A 27023-nucleotide genomic window follows, 5' to 3' on the forward strand; every position below is an offset into this window, starting at 1 on the left:
AATGTTGTCGATTATTTCAACTTTCGGAAACATTGGAATCTTTCGGCAGTGATTTTTAGCGAATCTGAACATTGTTAGTGTCTAGAGTGTAAAATGTATTCGTGCCATAACTAATTCCTATGGAAGGGTGACTTTGGATAAATTTGATTTGCTGGAGGGTGAAGTGCGAGTGACTTTAAAGTGCAAAAGGGAGACGAACATAATTATCAGAAAGTATGAATTCGGAGTGCGAAACCTGTATTTGTCATCGCCATAATGGAGAATTTCATGTGTTCGTAATCAACAAAAATCTCCAAAGATTTACAAGAATCGCTAGATCGTTTAAAATATAGCAAAATTTCAATAGTAATTCGTTCTGTAAATTTAAGAACTGACGTCCTAATTCCAAAACCAACCAAGAGTTGGTTGAAAAGTACATTTTATGACAATTGTTAGCACTGAATTTGTTTCACTATTTTATTAGTTTTTGTTAAAAGAACGTAGTTGTTCATTGTTCTTTGAACACTCTTGAGAGCATAATTACCGGACGAAATAAAGAATTCCACGACGATTGTAAAAATCAGAAATTAAATGAAGGTAAATTGTTTCCTGTAGTAATCTTGTTATGTTAAGAATAGCGTAACAATGTCATTAAATTCTCTTTATGTCTTTACAATTTTATGTTCCGGCAACTGACTTTTGCCATAAAATTCGCGGTCGAATAATAACACACCATTACGCTTTGTAATTTTCGCATTACATTTTATACTTATTTCGCATGCTTTCTTAGCAGAGCAGAGATATTTTATTGTATTATTGTTTCAAGAATCTGTGAACCGTGAAGAAACTACCGAGATCCATTACGTTGAAACGCCGTTTTTGTTTCTAGAACTTGCGATTGTGAGCGGTGTACTCTGCAGACGCGTCGTCTTTACAGAGCTCGCCCTGCGCGCATAAAATATTCCCTCTAGACCGAAGACACGGTTTTCAATCCCTTCGTTTTAAAAAGGTTACAGCAGCTCCGCAATTAGCCATTAATAAATTAAAAATACCCTGTAATCCTCTACAACGTTGAGATATTACTTGAACAACTTTGATATATTATTAGGCTGGTTTCAAAACCTTTTAACATATTTTAAGGAACTTATTGAATCATACGTTATTCATTTACATATTTCTGACCTAGTTCGACGATTTTCCGATATTTTCCGATATAGTGAAGACTATTTTGCTAATTCGTTTAAATATGGCACAATAAGATAACAACGGTTATTAATATTACACGTTTCGAAGAGAAGTCCACAGTATGTCTGTAAAACATACTAATGAATGTAAAAGATGTAGGAAAAAGATATATTCAAATTTTAAACTCCTGATTACCATTAATATTAAAAGTAATTTGAATGTCATGCATAGTATTACAAAAGCTTGTGCTTTCAAACGACTTTACAATGTACTGTTTTAATTTCCTACACTCTTTCGTTGAACACTTAAGTTGTTTTATCAACGAAACTGGAACAATTTCATTTTGTCTGACCTAATTTCGAGATTTTCTACGTAACAATATTTTCCATTAGTCGGTGAACTGGTTTTGCATTGAATCCGCAACCGATAGTTTAGCGACGTCAAAATTATTTCGAGTCGGAAGGAAATTAGGAATAAATTCGAAAAAATATAAAATGGGAAGAACATGGAGAATTTGAAAAAAAGAAGGACACAAGCACGCGTGGTATCGATCGGTTTCTCTGAATTCAAGCATATTGTCTTTTTGTCGTGTCTCGAAAAGCTAAAGAAACAGCGAAAATGTGAATGTTTTAATGATAACCATAAATAATCAGAGTTAGGCAAAAAGTAATCTATTTAATGAATAAGAATTACGACTAACGCGGCTCATGATTATTGATTACGATTACTGAACAAAGAGGTAACCAGAAGTAATGAATAACTTTAGTAATCAAAACACACGTAATTTCGAGATTTTCTACGTAACAATATTTTCCATTAGTCGGTAAACTGGTTTTGCATTGAGTCCGCAACCGATAGTTTAGCGACGTCAAAATTATTTCGAGTCGGAAGGAAATTAGGAATAAATTCGAAGAAAAAGATAAAATAGGAAGAACATGGAGAATTTGAAAGAAAGAAGGATACAAGCACGCGTGGTATCGATCACAGCGAAACAAGTTCGGGAGTATTAAACTGTGCAATACCTCCGCTGGCAATGATCGTAATCCTTTGCTGAAAAGTGGAACATCCGAAGACTTTTTTCCGATCGAGCTTGGGAAATTAGAAAAGCGGAGCACACTTTTAGCGGAAGATGTTGCGCAAAAATTGGAAAACTTTGATAACCTCCGAGAGAGACAAGTGGAACCGTAACTCCAGTATATTTAAAAAACCAGTGAACCGTCGCCGCTCGAACAACTAACGCTTCCCATTAGGCCGATGGATGATAGCTTCCGCGTACGATACACGCGATTGTTCCCTCAGCCGGTGACTGGGAGCGAAATACGATGCAGACGCAGTCACACTGAACGACACTTGCACATGTACGCGTCATGGAAATGCCGTGTAATTCATCGTTCGGATGTGAACCACAAAAAATACTCGCCAGGCAACGGAAAAGCTCGAACAAAAAAAAAAAGAGCGAAGCAAAACAAAACATACTAACACTCCAGCCACCCCCCCTCACCCCCTACTATCCGAAGATCGCCATTACCATAAAGCTCGTCTGTCATGGACTTCATGCTTTATTGTACGCAGCTGAGCGTACTGCAATCTGAAAATTGAGTGAAATATTACGCAACTCGTATTTCTACGCAAGACTGATCAAAGAATACGTCATCCGCCCCCCCATTCTCGTAAATCACGCTTCGTCATAAACTTTCGGAACGTGGATCGCACCGATTCACTCTCTGATTTATTGACCTTTTTCCTCAGCTGTATGCGGCTCGTCCCGAAAGATCTGCTGATGGTTTTTATTTAAAAACGAACGTTATCCATTCCGGGAAAGTGTTCTCCACGGTTTACGAGGCAACGCTCCACTTTCAACGCTTCGTGGATTTATTCTCCCGGTGGGAAAGTTCGTGTTTGTTGCGTGATTTAGGGGAGCGATGGGGTGATAGGGACACATATCGGAGGGGCATGTAATTATCTGGAAAATAAAATATTAAGTGCGGAAATTAATTCGTGCCGCTTCCTTTGCGAATAGAATTTTCGTTTAGGAGCAATGGCGACGTAAATGGCGAGGCAAAGTTAACTGCTCTAGTGGGAGAAGCTGTCATCTTTTTAGTTTTGATATTAACTCTCATTATTTCTCGTTTTTTCATCGGTGTAAAATTGCTTGTTGGACTCTGGATTTTTATGCTGAATAAAAATTGTCTGCCTTTAACGTTAATCACGATCGTTTGAATTATTCCCATCAATTATTTCATAACGAACGTGCTATCGTGTTTCGTCCGTTTCGTTGCATGCACTGTTTACATCTGTTTACATTTTTATGACAAAAATGTTCTCAGATGAAATTGAATTCAGATTATCGGCAAGAATAAATTAAATAATTCCTGATGTGAGCTATATTTTTGGCAGACAGTGTAGATGAACATTCTGTTGCATTCGGATAATTGAGCTTCTCAACCCGTTAACGCACAATAATTTCACGCTCGTGCATAAAGAGTGCGACACAGCTGCGAATTTAACGGCGATTTAAAACGATTTAAAATCGTTTCTAGCGTCGGTAACGTGTGCAGTGACGTGCGTTAAGGGGTTAAAGCGACCAATTGGAATGCTTTCCAATCACACATCGCTACGTTCAATCAGAACTGCCGTCACCCTGCAATCTCCGTGACTTTTCGGAATCTTCCCGTGTTGCGTCCAGAGACAAGGGCCATAAAAAGGTCCCACCATTGGGGAAACCCTCTCAGGCCCCAACAAGGGTCAAGGCAGACACCCCCCTCCAAGGGGTGATTCGTGCCTTGACCAATAATAAACAATCTACCTCCATCCACGGGTGCTCTTCCACGACTTTCCAGCGTTGGAAGAGCATTCTTCCACCAGCGCTCGCAGAGAGTACAACACAAAAAATAAAGTTCTCTAAGACTACTAGAGACCCTTCCACGTCATTAATTTGCCGTAGGAAGCGCGAATCGAGCGTACAATAGTTCGGTCGCGCATGTACGTTAGGCGACTAACCGAACGTACGGACAAAACATCCCGCACGAAAATTACCCAATGTTCTGGTCGCAAACTCAAACATTCCCGGATAAGACGTCTTACGGATAATGCCGAGCGTATTCCGTTGACCCACATCGTTCGAATTCTAATCAGGCCTCATTCCGTATGAGTAATCTGCTACCCTATAATTCTTCGCGTTGGAAAGCTTCCGAACAGCGATATATCGATTTTAATTCGAGGGTGGCTCCGTTTCGCGGCTGATGGAATAATATACTCGGGGGGGAGAAAACATTCGAGCGAACTCCATGAAAATTTTATAATGTTCCGGGCGCGGTGCACCGTTACGCCGAGTTCACACGGCACTCATTTATACGCCGGTCTCACCTGCCCTATTAAATTTGAAACGGCTGCCAACGATTGTTTTTGATACGTCGAGTGCGGCCGGGGTGTTTGCCGGCGATCGACGCGGATCTCCCTTGAATTTCCCCGAAGCATTTCGTTACCGCCGAGGAGAGGATTTCAACTGCTTGGCTTCGCAACCGCCAAACATTACACAACCGTAACTGTTTGCGTTCTTTGTGTGCTCGCCCGTTGCTTTTCGCTCGTGCAACAACAGCGGCCCGAGGCTCCGCATCATTCAAATTGACGCACCGCCGCATGGTCGTGTAAACGAAAACATTATTTCGATGCTTAATGTCGTTAAGCATGTAACAAATACAATTGCGTGTAATACTCTTCCAACGCGGGGTGACACAGTGCGACCCGGTTAAGGTTTAATTCGGTTCCGCAGTTCATTCTGTAGCACGAAGTTGCGTTCACGTCGTCCTCGGCGAAGTTAATATTTACTGCTGTTTTTTTGCTTTCGTTTATTAATCTATTCGCCGATGAAACTGGAGCTCGAACTTCGGATGCAACGTTTACGAACGCAGACAACGTGCGCTCTCGCTCCTAGATGGCATTTCGGTTAAACGGAAAACGGGACTAATTTTTGAAAACTGAATTTTATCTGAATTTCAAGCGTGCAATATCTGTTTCCAATACACCGCAACATATATATGCAACACGCGCGCAGTTCGCACAATTTAATACGTTTTAACTTGTTCCGTTTATTGTAAGCGTAATCGAATAATATTTTGTAATAAATATAAAAGTAATAGTAATAATATATATAAATATAAATGAAAATATGAATATGAATAATATATAATATATAAAATTATATAATATATAAATATGAATATAAAAGTAATATAACATTTTTCAAACATATTTGAAACAAAACATTCCTCTTATTTAGAAATAAGAGTAAGTATAAAAAATAAATCGTCTTTCGTCAAACTACAGACTCAATTCCTAATGACTAAGAAGTTGACTTTTACACTTTGATCACGGCACTTGGATCAATTTTGACATTTCATCGGATAGTTTAAATTACTGGCCAATTATACCGAGTCCAACAAGGGCACTAATCCATTAACGCTGTAAATCACTGTCTGAATTAGTTTTCCCACGATTGTGAAGAGAAAATTGCTATCGTTTGATTTTCTCGAAGCTCTCGTGCATGCATAGAAAATGCAACGTAATTTCGAATTTAATCAAGTTTACGCGATTCAAATTGTACTTCGTTGACCCGGTGTGTCATATGCGAGCATGATCGTTGAGGTATTAATACAAAAAAAGGACCGATCCATAAAAATTTCAGTGAAACTAATAAAAAACCAGATCGCAACTAAAACGATTTTCATCGATCATTCGCCGAAAGTAGCATTCCGGTTTCTCGAAGCTCCTGCAAATAGATCTGAAAAACCTGAAATTTGATTTCCATACGAACATATATTTCGAGAACCGAGGGCATCTGGGGCCGGGAACCGAATATTTATGCGCGTTAACCTTCTTCAAACGTAGCCGTCATTCATTCCGTTCGGCGGAATTAGTGTTGATATTACGTGCCTACAGCGCAGCTGTTCTGAGTCCGCAAATTCTATCAGCCGGCGGGAGATCTACACGTAAAATCCATCCGTTCTCGGTGGTGATAACAATTCACGCGGAGCATCGTGGCATGGAAATAGAAAGACGATTGGTACGCGGCCGTTACACGCGCGCATTATGCATCGGAATTGCATCAGGAGCTAGAGAACGCGAGACGACGGGACAAGAGTACTTCTGTTTTCGGAATTATTGCCGAGGAATAGGGTAATAGAGCCAGTTACTGTGGGCCAGCCAATTACTCTTCAGTCTATTTCCAAGCATAGTTGAGTTTACGTTTATCGAATAATTCTTATTCAATTTTTTATTTAAATTCAATTAATTAATCAAATCAAATTTAATTCTTTAAAATTAAACATGTAAAAAACAGAACTTCTGACAGCATTTTAGATCAGGGCATTATAAATGCACGTGTGGATGGGAAAACAGGATATAGATCGTGTCTTGTGGCAATGTTCAATACACGAAAAAGTCTGAAATTTATTAATCGATTGCGATCGCGGTTTTTTCTCCCATTATCCGCCAGCGTTATCCTTTCGAAACCTATTGTAATTTGCCGAATTATACTCTCGTTCTTAAAAGACTGTGGTTTGAAAATATAGAAAAATTTGATGTTGTGTTACCACGTTGTAAACATCTCTATCTTTTTATTTTTGTGCAGATTAGCCATCAGAATATTTACATTCCATAAGCTAATATGCTCGAATGAGCCCATATCATGGACTTCTATAGTATCACGATGAGGAGATTTCCACAGAAGAGTCCGATGGCCATGATCTTTCAGTCTTTTTTTAACGGGTTAATGAAGTAATGCCTGAGCGAGCGAGTTGGAATGCGAGCCAAGTCTGATATGACGTTTGTCATGTATTATTTTATTTATATAGCGAATATCCAAGTCTTTATGAAGAGTATCATTAGAGACGTACCACGGAGCATTAATTAAGGCACGAAAAATTTTTGACTAGGTTACGTTGTAAACATAATATTCGAAAATGATCTATTTAACACGTTCCGTGCCACGTGTATCATCGATGGTACACGCTTGCATGTTTACTTAGTGAACTGAACAAATTGTTTACAAGAAATTTAGAACCGAAGAATCAATTTCCACCGCAAGAATGGGCGTTGATAAGTTTTTGTTACGTTGTTATGTGTACGAGAATTAATAATTGCACGTAATACATCAAGTTTTAGTAAAATATCAAAGTGTGAAGATTCGAGTAAAAAAAGCTCGGCACGGAACGTGTTAAGAATAATGACTATACTTTATGCACAGTTCTGTAAATGTTCCCGCAAAACAACCTCTCCATAGAAGTTCAACAGCTCGAATATAAAAAAAGAGTTCAGAACTATCCATTAAGTTGCTAAAGTTAATAAACCGAGACCGCCCGGAGTCCGTGATCAGGGCACAGTAATTGGCTCCTCCACCCAACCGTTGATTTATTATCGACAGCAGCGTTCCCGTGACCGGCTCTTGTTCTACCCGGGGCCTGCTGCGGTTGCTGTTGCCGTTAGCGGTGCCGATGTCGGTGCCTTTGCCGTTCCTTTCTTTCTCTCGTTCTCGGCGCGCGCCCGCTGAATTCCTAAAATATGGCGAGGAAACGCGGGGGGACGCGAAACTGGGCCAAATCGATACCGGCCAGATAGACGTACGGCAAAACTTCGAACTTAAAGCATGCACGCCGGCTCGAATCAATTTTCGGACCTCCCTCACCCCCCTCCTCGAAAACCCATAATGGCTACCGGGAGATTCAAGTCGGGCTGGAATTGCTGGAACGAACTCGACCGGACGCGGCGAGAGAAACTCGCGATTCCTGATCGCAGTACTTCCCGCCAGATGAACGGGCCTCGATGGCCGGGTTTGAATTGCCTCCACCGACGGAGATATAGATAGTGTTATTACAGTTCGCCCGCGATCATTATCGTTAATGACACATACTCGGCCGTTGCCTTTGGGGCCGCCGCTTCGACTGACGATTCGGCCGTCGAATAGAAATATTTCGAGGCTGTCGGCCGACCGATAGCAAGCCGAAATTGTTCTTTGTACAATGTTACGTCTTACCCTACTTCTTCCTCTTAGCATTATTGCTTCAGCTTTAACGGCTTTATTGCGATGCCGTGCCATCGCCGCGGCCGTCTGAAAATGTGATCGTCAGCTGCTACGGATGGAACGTGAATCCTCGTGCAAGATAAAAATTGTTTGAGACAATTGCGAGAGACGCGGGCTACGTGGAAATGTCTTTTCCCTCTCAATAATCGAGTGGGTTAGAATCAACGTCTAGAATGAATATCTTGACTTACGTCTTCACCAGTTAGCTGTTGCGATCTCTTACATCTTTACATATGTCCAGTAAATTTTTAGCTAAATGGGCACCGTATTTGCCTGCGATTTTTAATTGTCATCCTTTTCCTGTTATTTTTTCCTCTCAGTTGAGGAATATGGCAATATAAATATTTATTTAGTATAGAAACAGCTATTATGATTAAATATCGTATTACTAATGTCAGTTCTTATTTGTTTTTAATTTTATTTATATTTTCTCTGAATTCAAGTATATTGTCTTTTTGTCGCATCTCGAAACGCTAAAGAAACAGTGAAAATCTGAATGTTTTAATGATAACCATATATAATCAGAGTTAGGCAAAAAGAAATCTGTTTAATGAATAAGAATTATGACTAATGCGGCTCATAATTATTGATTACGATTACTGAGTAAAGAGATAATCAGAAGTAATGAATAACTTAAGTAATCAAAACAAATGTAATAATTATTTTTTATGATTACGATTAACTGAAAAATTTGGTATTATGGTAGTTAATAATAATTCTGAACAGTTTTTAAGAAATCTGCATGTATTAAATGACTCAACGGAATTTGTAAGTGATTTGTAAGTGACAAGAATATAATTAATACATATAATTAATTATATTAATAATATAATTAATAGCAAGTGAAAAGAAAAGATGGATTCATCATTCGACCGTAATTACAGATCACTGATTAAAGATTATAAAATTTAATCATGATTACTGATTTATTGCAATCACGATTAATTGACTTACGATTATGATTACTTTTCCTAATCAATTAGAAAGTGATTACTTCTTGCAGTCAATTACAAAATGATTACTTTTCCTAATCAATTAAAAAATGATTACTTTTCGTAGTCAATTAAAAAATGATTACTTTTCGTAGTCAATTACAAAATGTCTACTTTTCGTAATCAATTACAAAATGATTATTCGTCGTAATCGATTAGAAAATTAATCACAAAATAATCGATTACTGGCATGCTGTGGTACTAATCGCACCAGAAAACACATCCTACCGGTGACAATCAATTTACCGTGCATATGCTTAACAATTGGAGACCGCAAAACCGCTGGGAATCAAGGAAGTCGCGTGGAGTCGCCATCTGACAGCACGCGTATCAACTAATCGGCTAGGCTTATAACTTTTCCAGCCACTGAATTTAATCATTTCAATATTTTCGTCGGTATTCAGTTCCTGTAATCTTGTCGACTTTATGAGAGTACATACTGCCTGTGGGTACAATGCATGCCGGGAAACTAGGGTTTTTGTTCGCCCCGACAGCCTGGAAACCGTCAGCTTGTTTTGGTCTCAACGGTTCTCTGGCACGCACCAGATAAAGGAGGATGGATCGTGATATGGGTGAAAAGAAGGACATTCGTGGGGATCCGCAAAAAAAGAAAGAAAGCCAGAAGGGTAGAGATAGAGGAAGAGATTCGGGAAAATTTCAATTAAGGAACGATAACGCGCAATTTTTTCTGGTAAACTTTGTCTCGGGGCCGCTTCTTATCGTTAGACTTATGATTTGACTTACGATATGACACGAGTAATGCATAACAATAGAGATATTGAAACAGTTAGTAAATACTGTTATATTGTTTTCAATTCATTAAAGTTGTTAGAAGAAGAAATCGTTCCAGACAATTTTTATTTTGCATAAAATCTGTAATCTGTATATTACAACGAACATTGTTTTAAGGCCGCTTATGTCAAGGTCATTTTGTCATTATTGTGTCAAGGCTCCTTCATGCATTTATGACATAGATTAGACGAATAGATGAAAATTCGTAACAGTAAAAACAATATAAAGTTAATTACACCCGAAGAGAAACCAAAGGCACAGCAATTTTGATTAAAAACTAGACGAAATAAAAGAATAAGAATAACTTATTCGATGAATGTAATCGACTCTACTACCCTACTCATTGTTGCAATAAATGCCTAAAATCCGCAGTCCGACAAAACAGACGAATTCGATCGACGATCGAGCCTTTCCAAAGACGGCGCTTAATCTTTTTACAGTGAACAACGCTTCTTCGGATTCCTTGGAACCTGGAGAACCGAAAAATTGTCCAATTTCTACCATCGTCCCTTTGTGCGTTCATAAAATATTCCATCTACGGAACGCATACATTTCCAGCATATTCACTTGCACGCCGAGTTGCGCAACGCGCATTCATTTCAACTACGAGCGCACGGTGATTCGAATACTGTTCCCCGTTTGCGTCGGCACGCGTCCGATGCGAATCGCAGGAGTGATCCCGCGCGATATTTATCAACGGCGTGCAATATTTCCAGAATTTCAGATGGTTCTGAATGTTCGGTTCGAGTAGGGCCCGCACAAAGCCGTTTCGCTCATTGCTGCCATCAGTTTAATGGAGGCGCGGCGACTCGAGGTATGCCCAAAGGAAACCGGCGAAGAACAGAGCGAAACCGCGTAACACTGTGGGAATAGTTTAAGGCAATGACGTGTTCTACGAAATGCATCCACGTTAATATTCCCCCACGGCTGAACCGTAAAGAAACGCGTGTATATCGTTAATTTTAGATGCAACGACATGTGCGAGTAGTAATGCCCGTTGAAACGAGGATCAAAGAAACTCGGCTGCGCGCATGCATAGCCAGGAATTTCAAAAGGGAACGAGGTTTCATTGAAAGAGAGATAGCGTATCGCGGTCGCGGGAAAAAAAATCGCACGGAGCCCGCCGCGCAGAGACCGTCGAACAAAGCGTTATTTTGGAAATCAGTTGGCACGGATCCTCGTAATCGATTCTCGCTTGAAAGTTACCGCGCGTCGCTAGAGTCGCCGCAACCGAATGGAAAAATTGTAACATAACACTCTATCAATGTATCGACAAAAATATGATCGCGTCGGATCAAGAGAAACTCGATCGGTTTGACGGTGTCGTAATATCGGAGGAGAACCGTTTCTGGAATATGAAAACAACAAACGGAATCTCTTAACTTTTTCAGATTTTTAAGCTTCGCATTTCATTTCTCGTCCTCCGGGCTCCTTTATTAATTTGCTGGATCTCCGGATTGCATCTCTCTTGCATTTGCACTGTATCAACGAGCCGGGCTCTTGTCCGAAGATTTCATACGTAATCTACTAAATCGGAATGCTATTCATTTCTTCTGCATCGAAGCGAAATTGAATTCTTGTGTTATTAATGGATTGCGGATTTGATGCATGTATGGCAAGAATGAGAAGTTTCAATTGAAAATAGCAAAGAGCATAACAAATTTTTAAGTGACATTCTATTATTTTTAATCTAATAGAATTATTTAAAAAAGAATTAACTTTTTATTCAGTTTCTATTTCTTGCAATTCAGAAATGATTAAGTACAAACAAGTATTAATCGATGTAGTTGTGAACGAGATCAAAGCGCAAGAGGTTTAATTCTTTTAGACACATTTCAACCTTGATATTTGTTGGAACTGTTATATTTTGATTAAAAATCGTCGGTTCGTCGGCCCCAAACAAATGGAAAAATTGTAACACAGGTCTCTACCAATACATCGGCGAGAATATAAACGCACCGAATCGATACAACCTCGAACGATTTAATCACAATATAGTATCAAAGAATTACTGTTCAAGAAACATATAACTTAAATTTTTAATATTTCGTATTCAATCATTCATCTTTTTCTGTGTAGACTGCTTTATTAATCAAATACAAGTTTAAAACTCGTTTGGGTTGTTAAATTCATACAAATCTTATCGTGTCTTGAATTTTAATAGTATTTTTAATTCTAATATATCGTTTGTCGAAATTTGTGCAATTGGTAGAAAATAATTTATTCCTTTATTTCAATGCAATATTTCATACATCTTACCTCATTTTGGAATCGATTGAAATCTTCATACTTTCACATCGAATAATAATACTCGAACAGCAGACCTTTTCGACAAAAGTATAATCGGATGTGCTTAGGATCGTCTATAATTTTATTTATCAATATTTCTTCCAACATATTGTTTAACGTGATCTTTCTGGAAACATTGCTTTTTCTATAAACTTCAATGAAACTCCTGGTAACTTCAATTAATTACTTGTTCGGCATATTGACAGAAATGTTCGTGTTAGTTACTCGTTGTTATGAATTTCTTGAAATTGGCTCGTGATTACTTGAGAACAAGATTTCCCGTTACCGTGATCCTCTGGCGTAATAGCAATACTGCGTCTAATTAACTGCGAATGCGAACTAAACAGCGCCGGTTCTACATTAAATATGAAACTTTAATTAATGGATCTAATTATATGCATTTTAAGGATACTAATCGGTTCCCGGGGATCGATGTAAGTCTTTAATGTTGCAGCAACTCTGCGTAACATGAGGTCTTAGAATTAGTTAAGCTGAAATGGCTCATATTGCTGGCGTCAGACTATCGAACAAAGTTTCCTGCTGAATCATCAGCAGCTTAAAGTTTCCCTTCTCAGCACTAATTAACCTGCACCTTTCGCGGGAACGTGAAATTTAATTTTCAATGGAACAATAATCATAAATATCGGGCTCGAGGAGATCGCTGGTCGCGGGACCACGGTCTCGTTCTATTCTATTGAGTAATTAAAGAAACACGCACGCACGCACGCCTCGGGACGAAATTTAATTTAATTAGCGCCCGGATCGAGACGCGACGTTAACGTTAACTGGGAAAATAGAATGTAGAAAATTTTGTTCTCCCCCCGTGCTATGGTGTTTCCTCGAGAATACGAGCCTTCTGCGAGATAAAATTAGAGCTAACATAAGCCGGAGACGAACGTTGCATCAAGTTTGTAATTTGATATTTCATATCTACATCTACACCGAGTCTTCCAAATGAGAGTAATCTCATTCGTTGCAGTTTGCGTGTAACGGACAGGCTTAATTAATATCATGCCGAGTCACTTAAAACAACTGTTTTTCTTTGAAATATAATTTCCCGTTTTTAATCCTTATTGTACACATAATCGACGCGTTATTAAACAACGATCGCTGTTATCGTCCGCTGCTTGTCACTTCTATCATTTATAACATGACGAATCTGATCGGCCAATTCATTGTTTCTCAACTAATTATGCGGACTACGCTTCGATATATTTATCCGCTTTATGTTATTATTGAATTAATTAATTTCATATTTCGTTACCTTTGTATTAAACGAACCTACGTAGCATTATAATTGAACGAGCAATTAATCCGTATTCAGTTATGCGGGCTCTCAAAAATGGTTGTGATACGTTTGTTTAACTGTTTACACGAATAAAAACGATAAAATGTACAGTGAGTTACAAAAGCTTTCAAAAAGTTATTGCGTCTTAAAAGATACACGAACACTCCTGTGAGCCATTGTATGTGTAAATATTTATGTACGTATATAGTCCTTAAATCAAAGCTATTTGTTAGTTGAGAAAACTGATTGTTTTTTTTTACGTTTAAACTCTGCTGTCAGTGAATGTGTTTGTAACGCTAACAAGATATAAAACAAAATATCAATGTTTTAGTGAAAGTTTAGTATTGCAGATAAACGAGTTTGGAAAGGTATATCAGTCGCAGATACGCTTCAACTTCATTTCCCTCGTATGTCTGACTATCACAAGTCCTTTCTACTGTACTATTCTTCGTTGCAATTGAGAATGGTATGATATTATTAAATTTCTGTAACCATTTAATGCGAATTAGTAGCTTCTTTACGGTTCTTCTGTTCTTATTATTTTATTCATATTTTTCATGCAGTTAGTTGTAGTATTTGGTACTATTTAGTAGGTATTGAATAGATTTAATACCTGGACGCAATAATTTCGTAAGTATGTTCATAAACGACGTAGTCGGAACTTTTACCATACTCTGTTTCATGAAAGAAACAAAACGGACGTATACTATTGCTCGTAATAGTGCGTCTGAGATTTTTATGCAGAAAAATTGTTATGAGAAAAATGTACAGGTGAAACATAGAACAGTGAATAGTATAGAATACAGTATAGTAAAAAAATTAAAGGAAACTAGAAATGTCGATATGTTAATTGCAACACATTAAAATGATTTAAGCGTGGAACATGATCGCGCTTGGCTCTTACATCTTGCAATTGCTGCAGATCATTTTCACTTCGCATAAAGATCCGCGGTCTACTCCTATTTATTTTTTTATTTTTTTGAGAAATAAACTTAAAAAAAAAAATGGACTAGAAGAAAGGTGATTCGTGAAAGGTGAATATGATCTACGAAATAATTGATTTCGAGTGCTAAAGGGTGAGCGCGATCAACAAAAGGAATAAGGTTGAGTGCAAAAGCTGAACCTAACAAGGGGCCACTTATCAACGGTAAGTGCATCTGACAAATCCCTCTCGGTCATAACGCATGCAAACAATTCCTCGAGGTAATCACGTCGACTATTTCGATTTGCCGTTGCATTTTCTGCCAATGCCGGGTGTCCGTCCGTATGGGAACAAGAACCCCGATAAATCTTCGGTAACGCGCAGAACAATGCTTCGTATGCAATTGCTCCGGCTATACCGTGTCCAAGCTGAGACAACGGGAGCGGAAAAATTGGGAAATAGGAAAGTCGTGTCACGTACCTGGGGATAGGTGTCTTCCTGATAGGGAGTCCTGCGATGACACTCATCGTAGCACCTGCCGTCATATCCGCTCGGTGGTCGTGGATACGGATCCTGGACCGCAGCGGCAGCTGCACAGCAATCCGGTATCTGGGCCTGGTAGGTCTCGTAGGGACACTTGTCAGGTTGGCCGGTAGTTCGCGGCGCTTGGTGCACTCGCTCCTGGGGCCCGGTCCCGTACCCGGTACCTCCGGAGTGATGCATCGTCCTCCCGTCGATCCACTGGTCGGTAGGTCACACCGATCACTGCATCCTCCCGCGATTCACGCGATCCACAACCGGCGCCATGTTCCTCGTCTCTATCGCGGGACACCTTTCGCGCCTGTCCATCGTCACTTGTCTACCACGGTGCGGCTGCGCGAGCTGCCCTCTAGCCGGGACCTAACGTGGGCCTAAATGGGTCTAGGGTGAGACGAGGCGAACCTGTCTCACCCTGATCCTAGATCCTACACCTCTACAGCTGTCGCCAGGTTTAAGGACCAATACTTTCGACTAGTTCAGTATCACTCTTCGACACAGATTGATCTAGGTACGGCGAATCTAGTTCTGGATGATCTTAAATCTTACAGAGATAGACATTTGGTCACTAAAGTTCAGGATGAAGACGTGCGATGAAGTTGGTTCAACTACTGGGCCTAAATTGTTCGTATGATGGAACAGTCTCTCGAAATTATGTTTCCTACAGGGCACATATCTACTTTCAAGTCAATCAGTTTGAGTCTTGGATCTAAATGGACTCGGATAAGACGATTCTCTTTGCTGTTAGACTTAAGCACAGATATTTACATTTGAGTCCAAATGAAACGAATCTGTTTTGAGCTGATTTTAGATTGCTAGTGCTAGAAGCTTTGGTATCAGACTCGAGGGAAGACTCTACAGAATAGATGAATTCGATTGTTTGACATTACTGAATCCTTATTAGACTGTATTACTGTTAGTTTCGACTTGAACGAGTTGACTTTTGCGTATAAATTGGTCTAGAAAAGTCCTCTTCACAGTTACACAGCTCATCGCCAGATTTAAGAACACACATTTATTTGCAATTCAATGGGTTTGAACGTTGAACCTAAATTGGTCCAGATAAGAAGAATCTGTTAGACGCTTTGTTGCTACACTCGTCAAAACATAGTTAATGTGTTTGATTCTTGGATCAGAATGCGTTCAGATGAGACGAATCTGTTTCAGATTGATTTTAGATTTTATACCGTCAGAAAGTTTCTTGTCCGATTAAGTGACAAATATTTTCGACTAGTTGTTCAATCGAGCTTACAATCTTCTTCGTGTATCCCTTATGCAGGGTGCTTGAAAATTAGAAGATCAAAGGATAATGTCAACATCAACCGAGTTTGTTGGACCTGCGAGCGTGCGGCGATTTCGGAATATTTTTTGAAGAATACTGCTTTGATGAAATTGAACATATTAGCATCGTAGCCAGCACAATTTATTCATGAATTTCATTATTTTTGTGTAGTTGAACTATTCATCCAAGTAATTAGGTTCTAATTAAATTCCATTCCTTAAATCAGTTCGTAAAACGTTCATTTACGTTACAATGCTCCCATCAAGTGGAATTTTTATAAAAATCGTTATTCTGTAAAGGATTAATTAAATAACAAAGTCTGTTATTTAATTCAATAGAAGATGATAAACATTTTTACCAAATCTTTTTAGTAAACGGTGAATATCTACTATTTAATATTTTTGGAATAATAAAACTGGCAAAATTACTAAAATATCACCCATGTATAGTATCATTTTACAACCAATGCAAATTACTTTCATTAATTTTTAATAATCTTTAAAATTTATTAAAATGTGCTGCCTAGATCTGCTGGGTGAACTTCAAAAATGTTCGTAAGAAAAATAGGAATTGAAATATAACGTTTTAGGAAACTTCTACCTGGGTGAGGTTAGTATACCTTAACTATATGTTATGGTGTTCTTTACGCGACTATGCCTTTGCACGTACCACAGCGTGTTTGTATGGGGTACACATTCATACATATTGTACCGTCTTATGAATACAAAGTATGAAGAAACAGAGATATAGTAAGGAGAGATTCATTATTTCGGTGGTTCGCGTTAAGCACTATTGCCACCTGCATATATTACTAGAATTGTCTAATGGGAGGTAATTTAATTTCAATCTTAAGATTATGACCAACATTATGCCAAGCTTCGGGATTCCGTACGAATACGTAATACAAAGAGAGCCTTCATCTCTCGAATCCCACACACTGAACTATATTACCTATATTACCACTTTCTCATGATTCGCATATGCAGTGAATGTTAATTAATTTTTTTCATTTCTCCTTTATTACAAAATGTTGAATTTCCTAAAATACGAATACAGTATCTCGTAAATTTGAATTCAATCTATTAAGAATTTAAGAAATGAGAATTTAAATGAAAAATATGTAATCTATAGTAACCATCGATGTTTTAATTTAGAAGAAACAATTCCTGAAGAATATTTGCACATCCCAGTGTGAATAACATTGGATGCAATTTCTAATTCAGAGCTAATGCCTAACGTCGATAAAAAATTTTGGACATTATTACGCGACGATGCAGATATCTCATTTTTCAATTTTGTCAAAGTTTCGAATTGAAAGTACAAATCCTAGTTTACAAACGATCACAGAAAACTGTCATTTCGCTAGTAATTCGTTAAAGTATAGAGAGTGGATTTAAGAAGAAATTTAAAAACCACTTTTATTATTGCTTTATAGCATTATTTAAAAAAATTGAAACTAAAAAAATACAACAAACTAGAAAAAAAGGGACTTGAATTATTAAAAAATTATAATATGAATTGGACAAGTAAATAATTTAAATTGTTACGAACAATTACATAATTAATCATGTGTAGCCTGCAAATCTTATTGAAGTGAATTTTGTATTCGACTCGCATTGGATACAATTCGGATAGAAAATTTTGACTTTACATAAAAATTTGCACTTTAATCATGTGCATATTATATTAATAATTATTCGGTAAGATTATTTTCAATCGATACTATACTGTTCAGCTTCAAAACTATTGTCTACTATATGAAATAATATAATTCGTCTACAATTTTGTTACATAAAACAATATTTAGAATACACATTTCTCGTTCGAATTTAACGAAATTCATTTGACTGCATCATGTCGCAGAAGGAAAACATGTTTCAAGAGGATTCCCTACAACGTCGAATTATAGTTTTGCATGTATGCATGTCATGTGTTGTATATAGGTATACATGAAAGTATACGTAGCCGTTTGGAGAGACTTGGCGGGGCTGATCGCTCGATTCCAATTTACCACAGATTTTCCTTCCTACAAGACCATTATTTTCTTCCATATTTCCTGTACGAATGCTCTACGAATTTCTCTCGTACACGAGAATGTCCCCGCGAAGCGATATCGGTAGATAAAAGCTTGATTTTCATCACTCGAACAATTGAAAAATTTCTTGAAAGCAGAGTGCTCTGCAAATACATCAAAGAAAACCTTTATCTGGCTTGATACGCGTAGTATGGAAGAAGAAACGTGTATCTACAACAGCACTCGATAAGAACCTGCTTTCCTCTGAACTTACTGCACAGCTATGTTTTTACATAGTACGCTTATTTTGAAACACGTTCGTTCTCGAGCGTATTATTAATGCTTTATTAAGCATTAAATGATCGCCTTAAAAAACACAAAAATAGTTCTCTGAAGACCATCGATATTAATACGAAGACAAAGAATTTTTCATTTAACGATATTCGACATTGTGCAATAGCATATTCCGTAGTCTTTAAAATTTTTAATAGAACTGCTGCGACGATACGGCTGTAAATGGAAAATGTAGTATATGTTGTATGAATATTATACAGAAAATAAGAGGGATAATTTATGGTATAGTATTTCAATTACATTCATGAAAATTCTGTCACGTCGTATTTAATTTTTTCAGTCGCAATTCAATAACATGAGAGGCCATAAAATACATTTTCCGTGGAACGAACTCGATGGAATAATCCATAATTCCATTACATAATCGACAATATTAAAAGCTGAATTTTCCTGCACGTTTTAAAATACATGTGTTATCCTTAACTTTGCTAATGACGTTTCGGTCAGAAAATTATACAGACTATTTATTAATCATCAAATATTTAAAAATATCCAAATAAATAATAGTATCTAACATTCGAAATTTATATTTGCGTAAATGTTTGCAAATAATTTATTAGTTGAAACTGTTTGTATATAGTATGAGTTGAAAATCCTCATCTAATAATCTATATAATAGACACAAAAATTATGTGAAATTTGTAGACGTAGACAAAATTTGAATCCCCTCGAAGAGGCAAAGATGCAAAGCATCCTCAATATTTTCAAAATAAGAAATTTCTGTCCATCACAGATATAATAATAATATAATGATAATAATTTTTTAAAAATTCAATCAATCCACTTGAATTTGTTTCAGGTGTTAGAAGGACTGTTTTTGTAAAAATTAATATTGATTGAAATTGTGAAAAGATAACAAAAACTCGTACTTTGTAACTTTTCTATTTGAGTAAATAATTAAACTTGAAACACATTGCATTTTGTAGATCTCGGTAACTGTGTATGCTGCAAATTTCATGGAAATCGGTGAACATTGTTGTGGACTCGAAACATTGAAAAATATAAAAATCTTCAATTGTAACAACGCTAACCGATATCAATGAAATTTTCAGCATGCGCATAAGTCAGCACGCAGCATATGTTCAAAGTTTAATTATTCACTCAAATGAAAAAGTTAAAAATATGTGATATTTTTTGTCAATTCAGTCGATTTTAATTTTGACAAAAATTCGTTTATAGTTTGTTAGTAACCGCTTAACATTTTCAAAAAATTCAAGTCATTTAGTCCAGCGTTTTGAAATCGTGCTCGTACTGCAAAGTATTTCGTATTGCCGAGTATTTCCTCGACCGACTGTATGTAATGGTATCACCATAGTACGAGATTTTTATCATTATTGCCGTGACACCATCGCGATCTTTCTTCCGTCAATCGTGAAAACTGTCACGTACGCAAGCACACGCAAGCCTTTAATCCAGCCGGTCTTTCCTGAAACCAGTACGGCCGCGAGTCCGCAGCCACGGGATTGATAAACCAGACGAGACTTTTGTTTTACTCCGCCCTAGCGCCAGCTATTTCTACTTTCACAGCATTCTCGAAACACCACTTCCGGGGAACGTGCCCTTATTCCATCGGTTTCTTTTTCCTCTGTCTTCTGCGTCGCCCGTTCCTTTTCCCCTGCAAGCGGATACTATCTATTCCGCGAGGCGCAAAAGCTTTTCCAACCGTTCAATGACCAACTGAATATGAAGCGCAAAGAGAAAGTAACGAGCGTCGGGGAAAAACCGTGGAATACTTTAGTTTTCGCCTCACAGCGGCCGATTTTAGGAACGTGTGTACCTGGACAAAAACTTTGATTGTTTTTCGGCCCGTACTATGTCCTATCTGTTCATAGGAGAAACACTTTTGTATGGACATTCTATTGTGACTCTTCTATTGCAACTTCCATTCTACCTTCTATTCTATTGTTCCTACGTGCACGCGAAAAGCGTAGTGCGAAATTCGCGCGACTGCTAAACTGCGGATTTTGTGTATTTCTGGAAAAATTAATGGTCGAAATACGTAACAACGACGTTATCGCAGCAATTAACGATAGAGGTGCGTTATTTCCAGCTTACCAACATCATTTAGAGCAGAGATATATTTTTATCGAATGCGATCAAGTCGATTTTTACTGTTTATGAAAACTATTTGTAAAAGTACTTCTCGCAAGTGAACACATACAATTGACGGTCATCGTTATGGTTCATTAAAAGTCCTGGAACGATTACTGGGAGAAGGTGTAATAACTTATAATAATTAAAACGGTTTGCCAAATTATTACCATCAGATACAAATCTTGCGGAGAACAGAAAATTATCAGTTAACAGGAAACAAGAACGTGTGCCGTATTTTTGGCAAGATTGTCATGCATCACAATTTAAAATACAGTAATTTCTCCCTAATTCGCGCTCAGATTGTGCACAAAAATGGACAATTTGGGAAGAGGAGATACGATTATGCGAGCCTTGCGTCTCGTTTTTATCATTGTTGACAATCGGTAACTATAAAATCGTATCACCTGTTTCCAAATCGTCCTTTTTTGTGCGCAATCTCAGCGCGAATTAGGGATAAATTATTGTAGTAACAAAAGTATTCTCTACAGTAAATCAAGGTTGATTAAAACATAATACCATTAGCCCCTTTGCTGTATATTCTAAATTCTTCTTTACGAAGTACTACTTTTCTTTGTAAAACAGTATAGCGAAATAATAAACTATTAGGTCTACCGGAAAGTTCTGTCTGATAATGTCATTGCAAATTTCAATAGATATGCACATATTCATGTGAGACATATATTTTTGAAAAATGTTGCTCACAAATTGCCATCACGCTGGCAAGAGGTCATAAGTAACGACGGAAATTATATTATACAATAAATATTATTATTATTCATTCCTTAAACGGACAGAACTTTCCGGTAGACCTAATATAAGGTGTTAACGATCATAAATTAATAAAAAATATTCTAGATTGCTTCGTTGATTTCGAATTTGCTAAATGAACAAGATCAAATGAAATCCATAAGATTCTAGAAACAGCGAAACTCAAAATTGATTTCAATTGCTCTCATTATTCGAAGCCTTGCGGCTTGTTTTTTTATAGTTACAGATTCTCAACAATCGTACAAAACTATAAAAACAATTTCTGTGTACGATCTGAGAGTCAATTACGGTGAATTTACTGCATCTCTACTTCATCTTCCGCAAAAGTATTTTCTATCGATCTTCTGGCTTCGGAATAATTACCTTCCGAAGCAACTCCGCGTCGGAGGTAGATGAATTTCATTCGCTTACATTTACACAATCAATCATTTTACAGCGTCTGGCAACGCGGTAGCCACAGGTAGAATATTACAATACTAACGAAGCCGAACATTGACGGATGTTCGGGCGAACGACTTGCGATGAGCAAAGTTCTGCGGAAGCTCGACCTGTCGAAGATCGAAAAATAAAACGCAGGGGAAAACGGGGTCGCGGGCTCTCTCGCGTTGCAAAAAGATGTTAAACCGATAATTATGGAATTCACGAGAGCCGAGCCCCGCTGTCCATGTTCCTATCTATCCGCTTCACCTTTTGCTGTCTCCTCTGCGGATCTCCTCCCGTGATCAGAAGTACGGCCGCAAAGGTGGAAGCTCTTCGGGGGCTTTCAGCGATCAGAGGACTCGCGACGAGGCAGCAGAAGTAGGAAATGTCGGGGATGAAGGAGGTTAGAGCGAACGCGGACGGAAAAGCTGCGGAGAGTCGGGGCTGACAGAGAGGTAAGGAGTTAAGAACTCGTCTGTATGATTTCCTTGGCGAGGCTGCGCTGTTTTATTCATCGCCATAGTCACGAGGCTGAAATAGGATTGGTCGGTTTCAGTCGGCGCGGCCAGGGTTATCCTGTGGACACTCGATTAACGAAGGGAATCTTGTTTTCGTTTCATTATCTCGGAACCTCTACCAAGAACGAATTGTTTTCTGTCAGTCAGCCCGACCTCTCGTTCCTTCCACGGCTGCATCCTCTATCGTCTACTTTGTCTTCCGCCGTTAATCGAAACGCTGTCTCGTTAATTCATTTGGCGTTCGGTCCTCGCCCCCCGCGGACACGTACAGGGTGTCCCGTCTGAAACCTGCCACCTAAATATCACTCTCGACGCTTGACCCTCGTGTCGATAACAGGCTGCTCCCTTGTACATCAACGTCGTTTCATTATGCATAGATACCGGGCTTCCTGTTTTTCACCAAAACCAAACATCCCAAAATCTTCTATAAACTCACGATGATCTCATCCTCGTCTCAGCCTGAAACTCTGTCTCATCCTCGACCTCGGCCCTTGCCGCATCATAATCGAACCTTCCTCTGACCACGTCATCTTCAAGACTCCGATCTTACCCTGCCAGCCTTTAGAATTCCTAAACCCTCATCGACCAAGTTTAAAACCTGTGTACAGTGGTGTGTATAATTATAAACTCAAAGTAACTTTTGCATTGTTACCGATATCTGAACGAGAGAGAACTTTTGTGTCCTTTTATTTTCTATTATTTCCAATATAAAAATATACAAATATTTTGTTAAGTTCTCGTTTAAGCATCATTAAAAATGTAAAAGTTACTTTGAGTCTATATTTCGATAATAGAAATAATAGAAAATAGGATCGCACAAATATGATAGTTTGTTAAATTTTCGTTTAACGTATTTTGTAAGTGAAGCTTTTTGAAGAACGCATCATAGTTATATTATTAACCATATTCGTTCTGTTTATATTATTAACAAGGTATATCAAAATTGCGCTATTAAAATAGTGTATTATAATTACACTATTAATACAGAGTTATTTAAAATTTATTTTTCGGAAATTAATTTCTTCGCTAGTCCGGTATAATTTCTCAATGTCATTAAGATTCGCAAGACGCAAGAATGTTGGAAAAGCAACGTATGTCACATAAACTTGCCGCGCAATTTTTATTTCACTGAATAAAATATTTTCATATTATGAAACTTTCGCGGTGTTTGCCGCGTGGTCGTCAAAGTGTTAACATCAAATATTAATCCTAAATCTTCGATTTCAAATCGAAGCAACACATTTTTGTTATAAACGCGTAAAACCCGCGGTCTAGTTCTATTGTTCACCCTGTAGACAACACCCCCACTTCAACGACATAAAATCAATATTCGCAAGGAGATAAAATTGTGAAACACTCCCCAATCAAGAAACCACGCTGCTAAAAAGTGCGCGCAACGTTGAAAAATGATTTTGTTATCGCGACAGCAACAACCGCGCCGAATTTAAACAAATACAATCCACTTTTGCAGATTAAACGGAGTTACAGCGTTAAAAGTGACGAAGTTTCGCGGGACTCGCAATTGAAATTTTCGCGAGCGTAGACTTTTGTTACCCAGGACGTTCGAGTACGGTTACGACAAACCGTCAGGTTTCATTCGAGTTTCGCCGACGTTTACAAGCGGGCGCAGCTATGGGCGAACATAGCGTCGTTCTTATCTGCTTCTTTCCCCGACGTAATCCGTGACACACGGCTTCCTCCAATAGCCGTGTCGCGCTGGGCAATAGCAATAATTTGTCCACGAACACTTCGACGGCTTTCCCTTCGCGAGAAATTATCAGGCGTTCGCGAAATAAAGGTCGCGTCACGGTCGAACGACCGATACGGTTCCCCGACGCTGTCCCGATGCGCCGGCTAGATAATTTTCTCTTTCACTGGATCCGAAGGCGGCTCACTGGAGCGGGGCGAGTCTTCATCGTTTCAAGGTGGAGCCCGATGTTCGTCTCTTCTTCGGGCGCGATCATCAATCTTCGGAGAGGGACGGGGGGGAGGTCTAGGTAACACGTTCATCTCCCAATTACGGGCCTCTTCCTTCCGGGAAAGGGGATTTGCATCGCCGAAGAAGCACGGCACGCCGCTCGGTCAAAGACCCCTCGATAAATCGACTTCTTAGACGTATGTTTTTCAACACCTTCCCAAGCGCGAGCTAAACTCTCCCGACGCAAATCTCTGCAACTCTTCTTATTCGTATACATCCGTCCCCCCCCTGTTTCCTTCCACTTTCCTCGCGCTTCCGCGATTCACTTTCTCCGCCTGCGAGATCCTCCGACGCATCTTCGCCAGCAAACTGCATAATTGATTGCGGACGTTTGGGTAGATATACTCTATCGTTCATCTGGACACCTAACAGATGCAGACGAATAGCGTACCGAAGCTGTGATATTGTAACAGCTTTTTTAACCAAATCGGTAGAATGATTTGTCTTACAAGGAACACTATTTCATTGATGACAAAATCGTATCGTTTTTTTTCATACAGATGGAATTATATGCTTCAAAGATCACGAAAGTGTAAATTATAAGTGGTACCGAGACCTGATCTTACCTTGAGAGGACAACAAAGACGAAAGAAGAAGTGAGTGAAAGGAAAATGGCAAACGGTCTGTCCAAAAGTAATTAGCTCTTCACGTGAAATTAGATTGTAGGACGTAAGTTGATAATAAATTGATAAACGACAATAATTCATAATCGGCAGACATTAATGATAATAAAAATAGATATAATATCTTATATAATATCTTATATCTATTACATATATATTATTATATTATTATATATATTATATTATATATAATATCTTATATCTAAGATGAAATATAAGTTAACGAAAAATATACTAAACTCCAAACAAAAGTCAGCACTCTTATTTTTCCTTTTTTCTTAATCTCTTAAGGTCAGACCAAGCCATGGTAGCACCTTCAATTTACATTTTTGTGATCTTTGTGGCATATCCTATGGATCCGTATAAAAAAATCGGTGCGATTTTGTGATCAATTAAAGTGTTCCCTTTTATTATAGGCGACAATTGGACACCTAACAAATGCAGACGAAGAGTGTACTAAAGCTGTGATATTGTAACAGCTTCTTTAAATCAATCTGATATTGGCAGAATGGTTTGTCTTTGTATAATATATCTGCTTTTTGTTTTCGTTCGTATCGGATAGCCTTCAGCAAATGTTTCTTAGAATTTTAATATTTCATTCACTTTTCCATCTGGACATCTATAAAATGCAGGTGAATAAGGTTATTAAAGCTCTGATATTGTAACAGCTTTTTTAATATTTCGTCCTTTTACACGGATCGCTCCATCGGGACACCTATCAAATGCAGATGAATAGGGTACGAAACCTATGCTACTGCAACAGCTTCTTTAATCAAACTGATATTGATAGAATTATTTCCCTTTGTATAAACGACAAGCTTCATTATCACATCTGTTGCTTGTTTTCGTTTATATTGGATTGTCTTCAGCAAATGCTTCGTAGAATTTTCATATTTCATCCTTCCATCTGATTCCTTCCATAATTTTAAGTTGTCACTTTGCAGAAACTCAGTAAACGTATATATCTAATTAAAATAAAAAATAACCATATTAAGAGCATTATGGTTAACAGAAAAAATAAAATGACAGATCAGATTCTCTAAAATTTTACTGTTTTGCAATATACTTATATCGTATAAATTATATACATGTACAATATCGCTATTAAAATTTTGTCAATGTGATCTATTAATGAATAGTGTCCGTGTTGTTCTATTGTCACGTAACATTTAAGCAACAATGTAATAAACAAATTTTCAAAAATGATCTGTAAAATATTTCACTGATAATTGCAAACATTCATTTGTTTATGTATTTTTGAAGAGTAGCGTATGGTTTAAAGAATACACTGATTATGTCGTAAATTCTTGCGTTTTATAATATGCAATTATTTTAATATATATTTGTACAAAGTATTTAGTATCACAAGGTTCAACATTTTTATAATAGAGTAACTTTTAACTGCACACTTGTTAGATTTTTCTCAGAGTTTCGTCGCAAAACTCGTTTCACTTGTTACGCAAGTATTCGATAAAAATTCCGTCAAACTCTGTGAAATCATACTGGAAAGACTTTAATTTTTTCGCAAGGAATTCTAGAAGAATGTACAATGTAATACATTCATAATATCATGCGATATAATTATACGATAAAGCCCAGCGCTTTTCTTCGATGCAAGGAACCACGTTTTACTTTAATACTGAAATGAAGACTGAGCAAAATATGCAATTAAATAAGGTAACATGCACATGTTGAACCAACTACCAACAAAGTTGATCTAAAACGGTATAAAATCAATTTTTGAACCCATACGTAGTGCATATTGCAACTATACCCATCAATACTTTGCTGCCTTCTGCTTTAAAAAAAAGATTATATTGATAAGTAGACTGCCGATTTTTATGCAAAATAAAAATGTTCAGTCACCGTTGCAAAGAATACAAGTAATTTAGAATTAGCATTCTTTCTTT

At 37.8% G+C, this 27023-nt stretch overlaps 1 protein-coding gene across 1 annotated transcript in view; it reads right to left on the bottom strand.

Moving 5' to 3' along the window:
* The window catches only part of LOC117219137 (dipeptidase 1), a 287674-nt gene that overhangs the window by 217070 nt on the left and 43581 nt on the right, over positions 1-27023 (bottom strand). Inside the window, exon 2 of the mRNA XM_033468054.2 lies at positions 15006-15436. Within this exon, the coding sequence (XP_033323945.1) occupies positions 15006-15248 (243 nt within the window). The 5' untranslated portion in view covers positions 15249-15436. The remainder of the gene's footprint in view (positions 1-15005; positions 15437-27023) is intronic.

This window comes from Megalopta genalis, chromosome 11 (assembly GCF_051020955.1).
Source record: "Megalopta genalis isolate 19385.01 chromosome 11, iyMegGena1_principal, whole genome shotgun sequence".
NCBI lineage: Eukaryota > Metazoa > Arthropoda > Insecta > Hymenoptera > Halictidae > Megalopta > Megalopta genalis.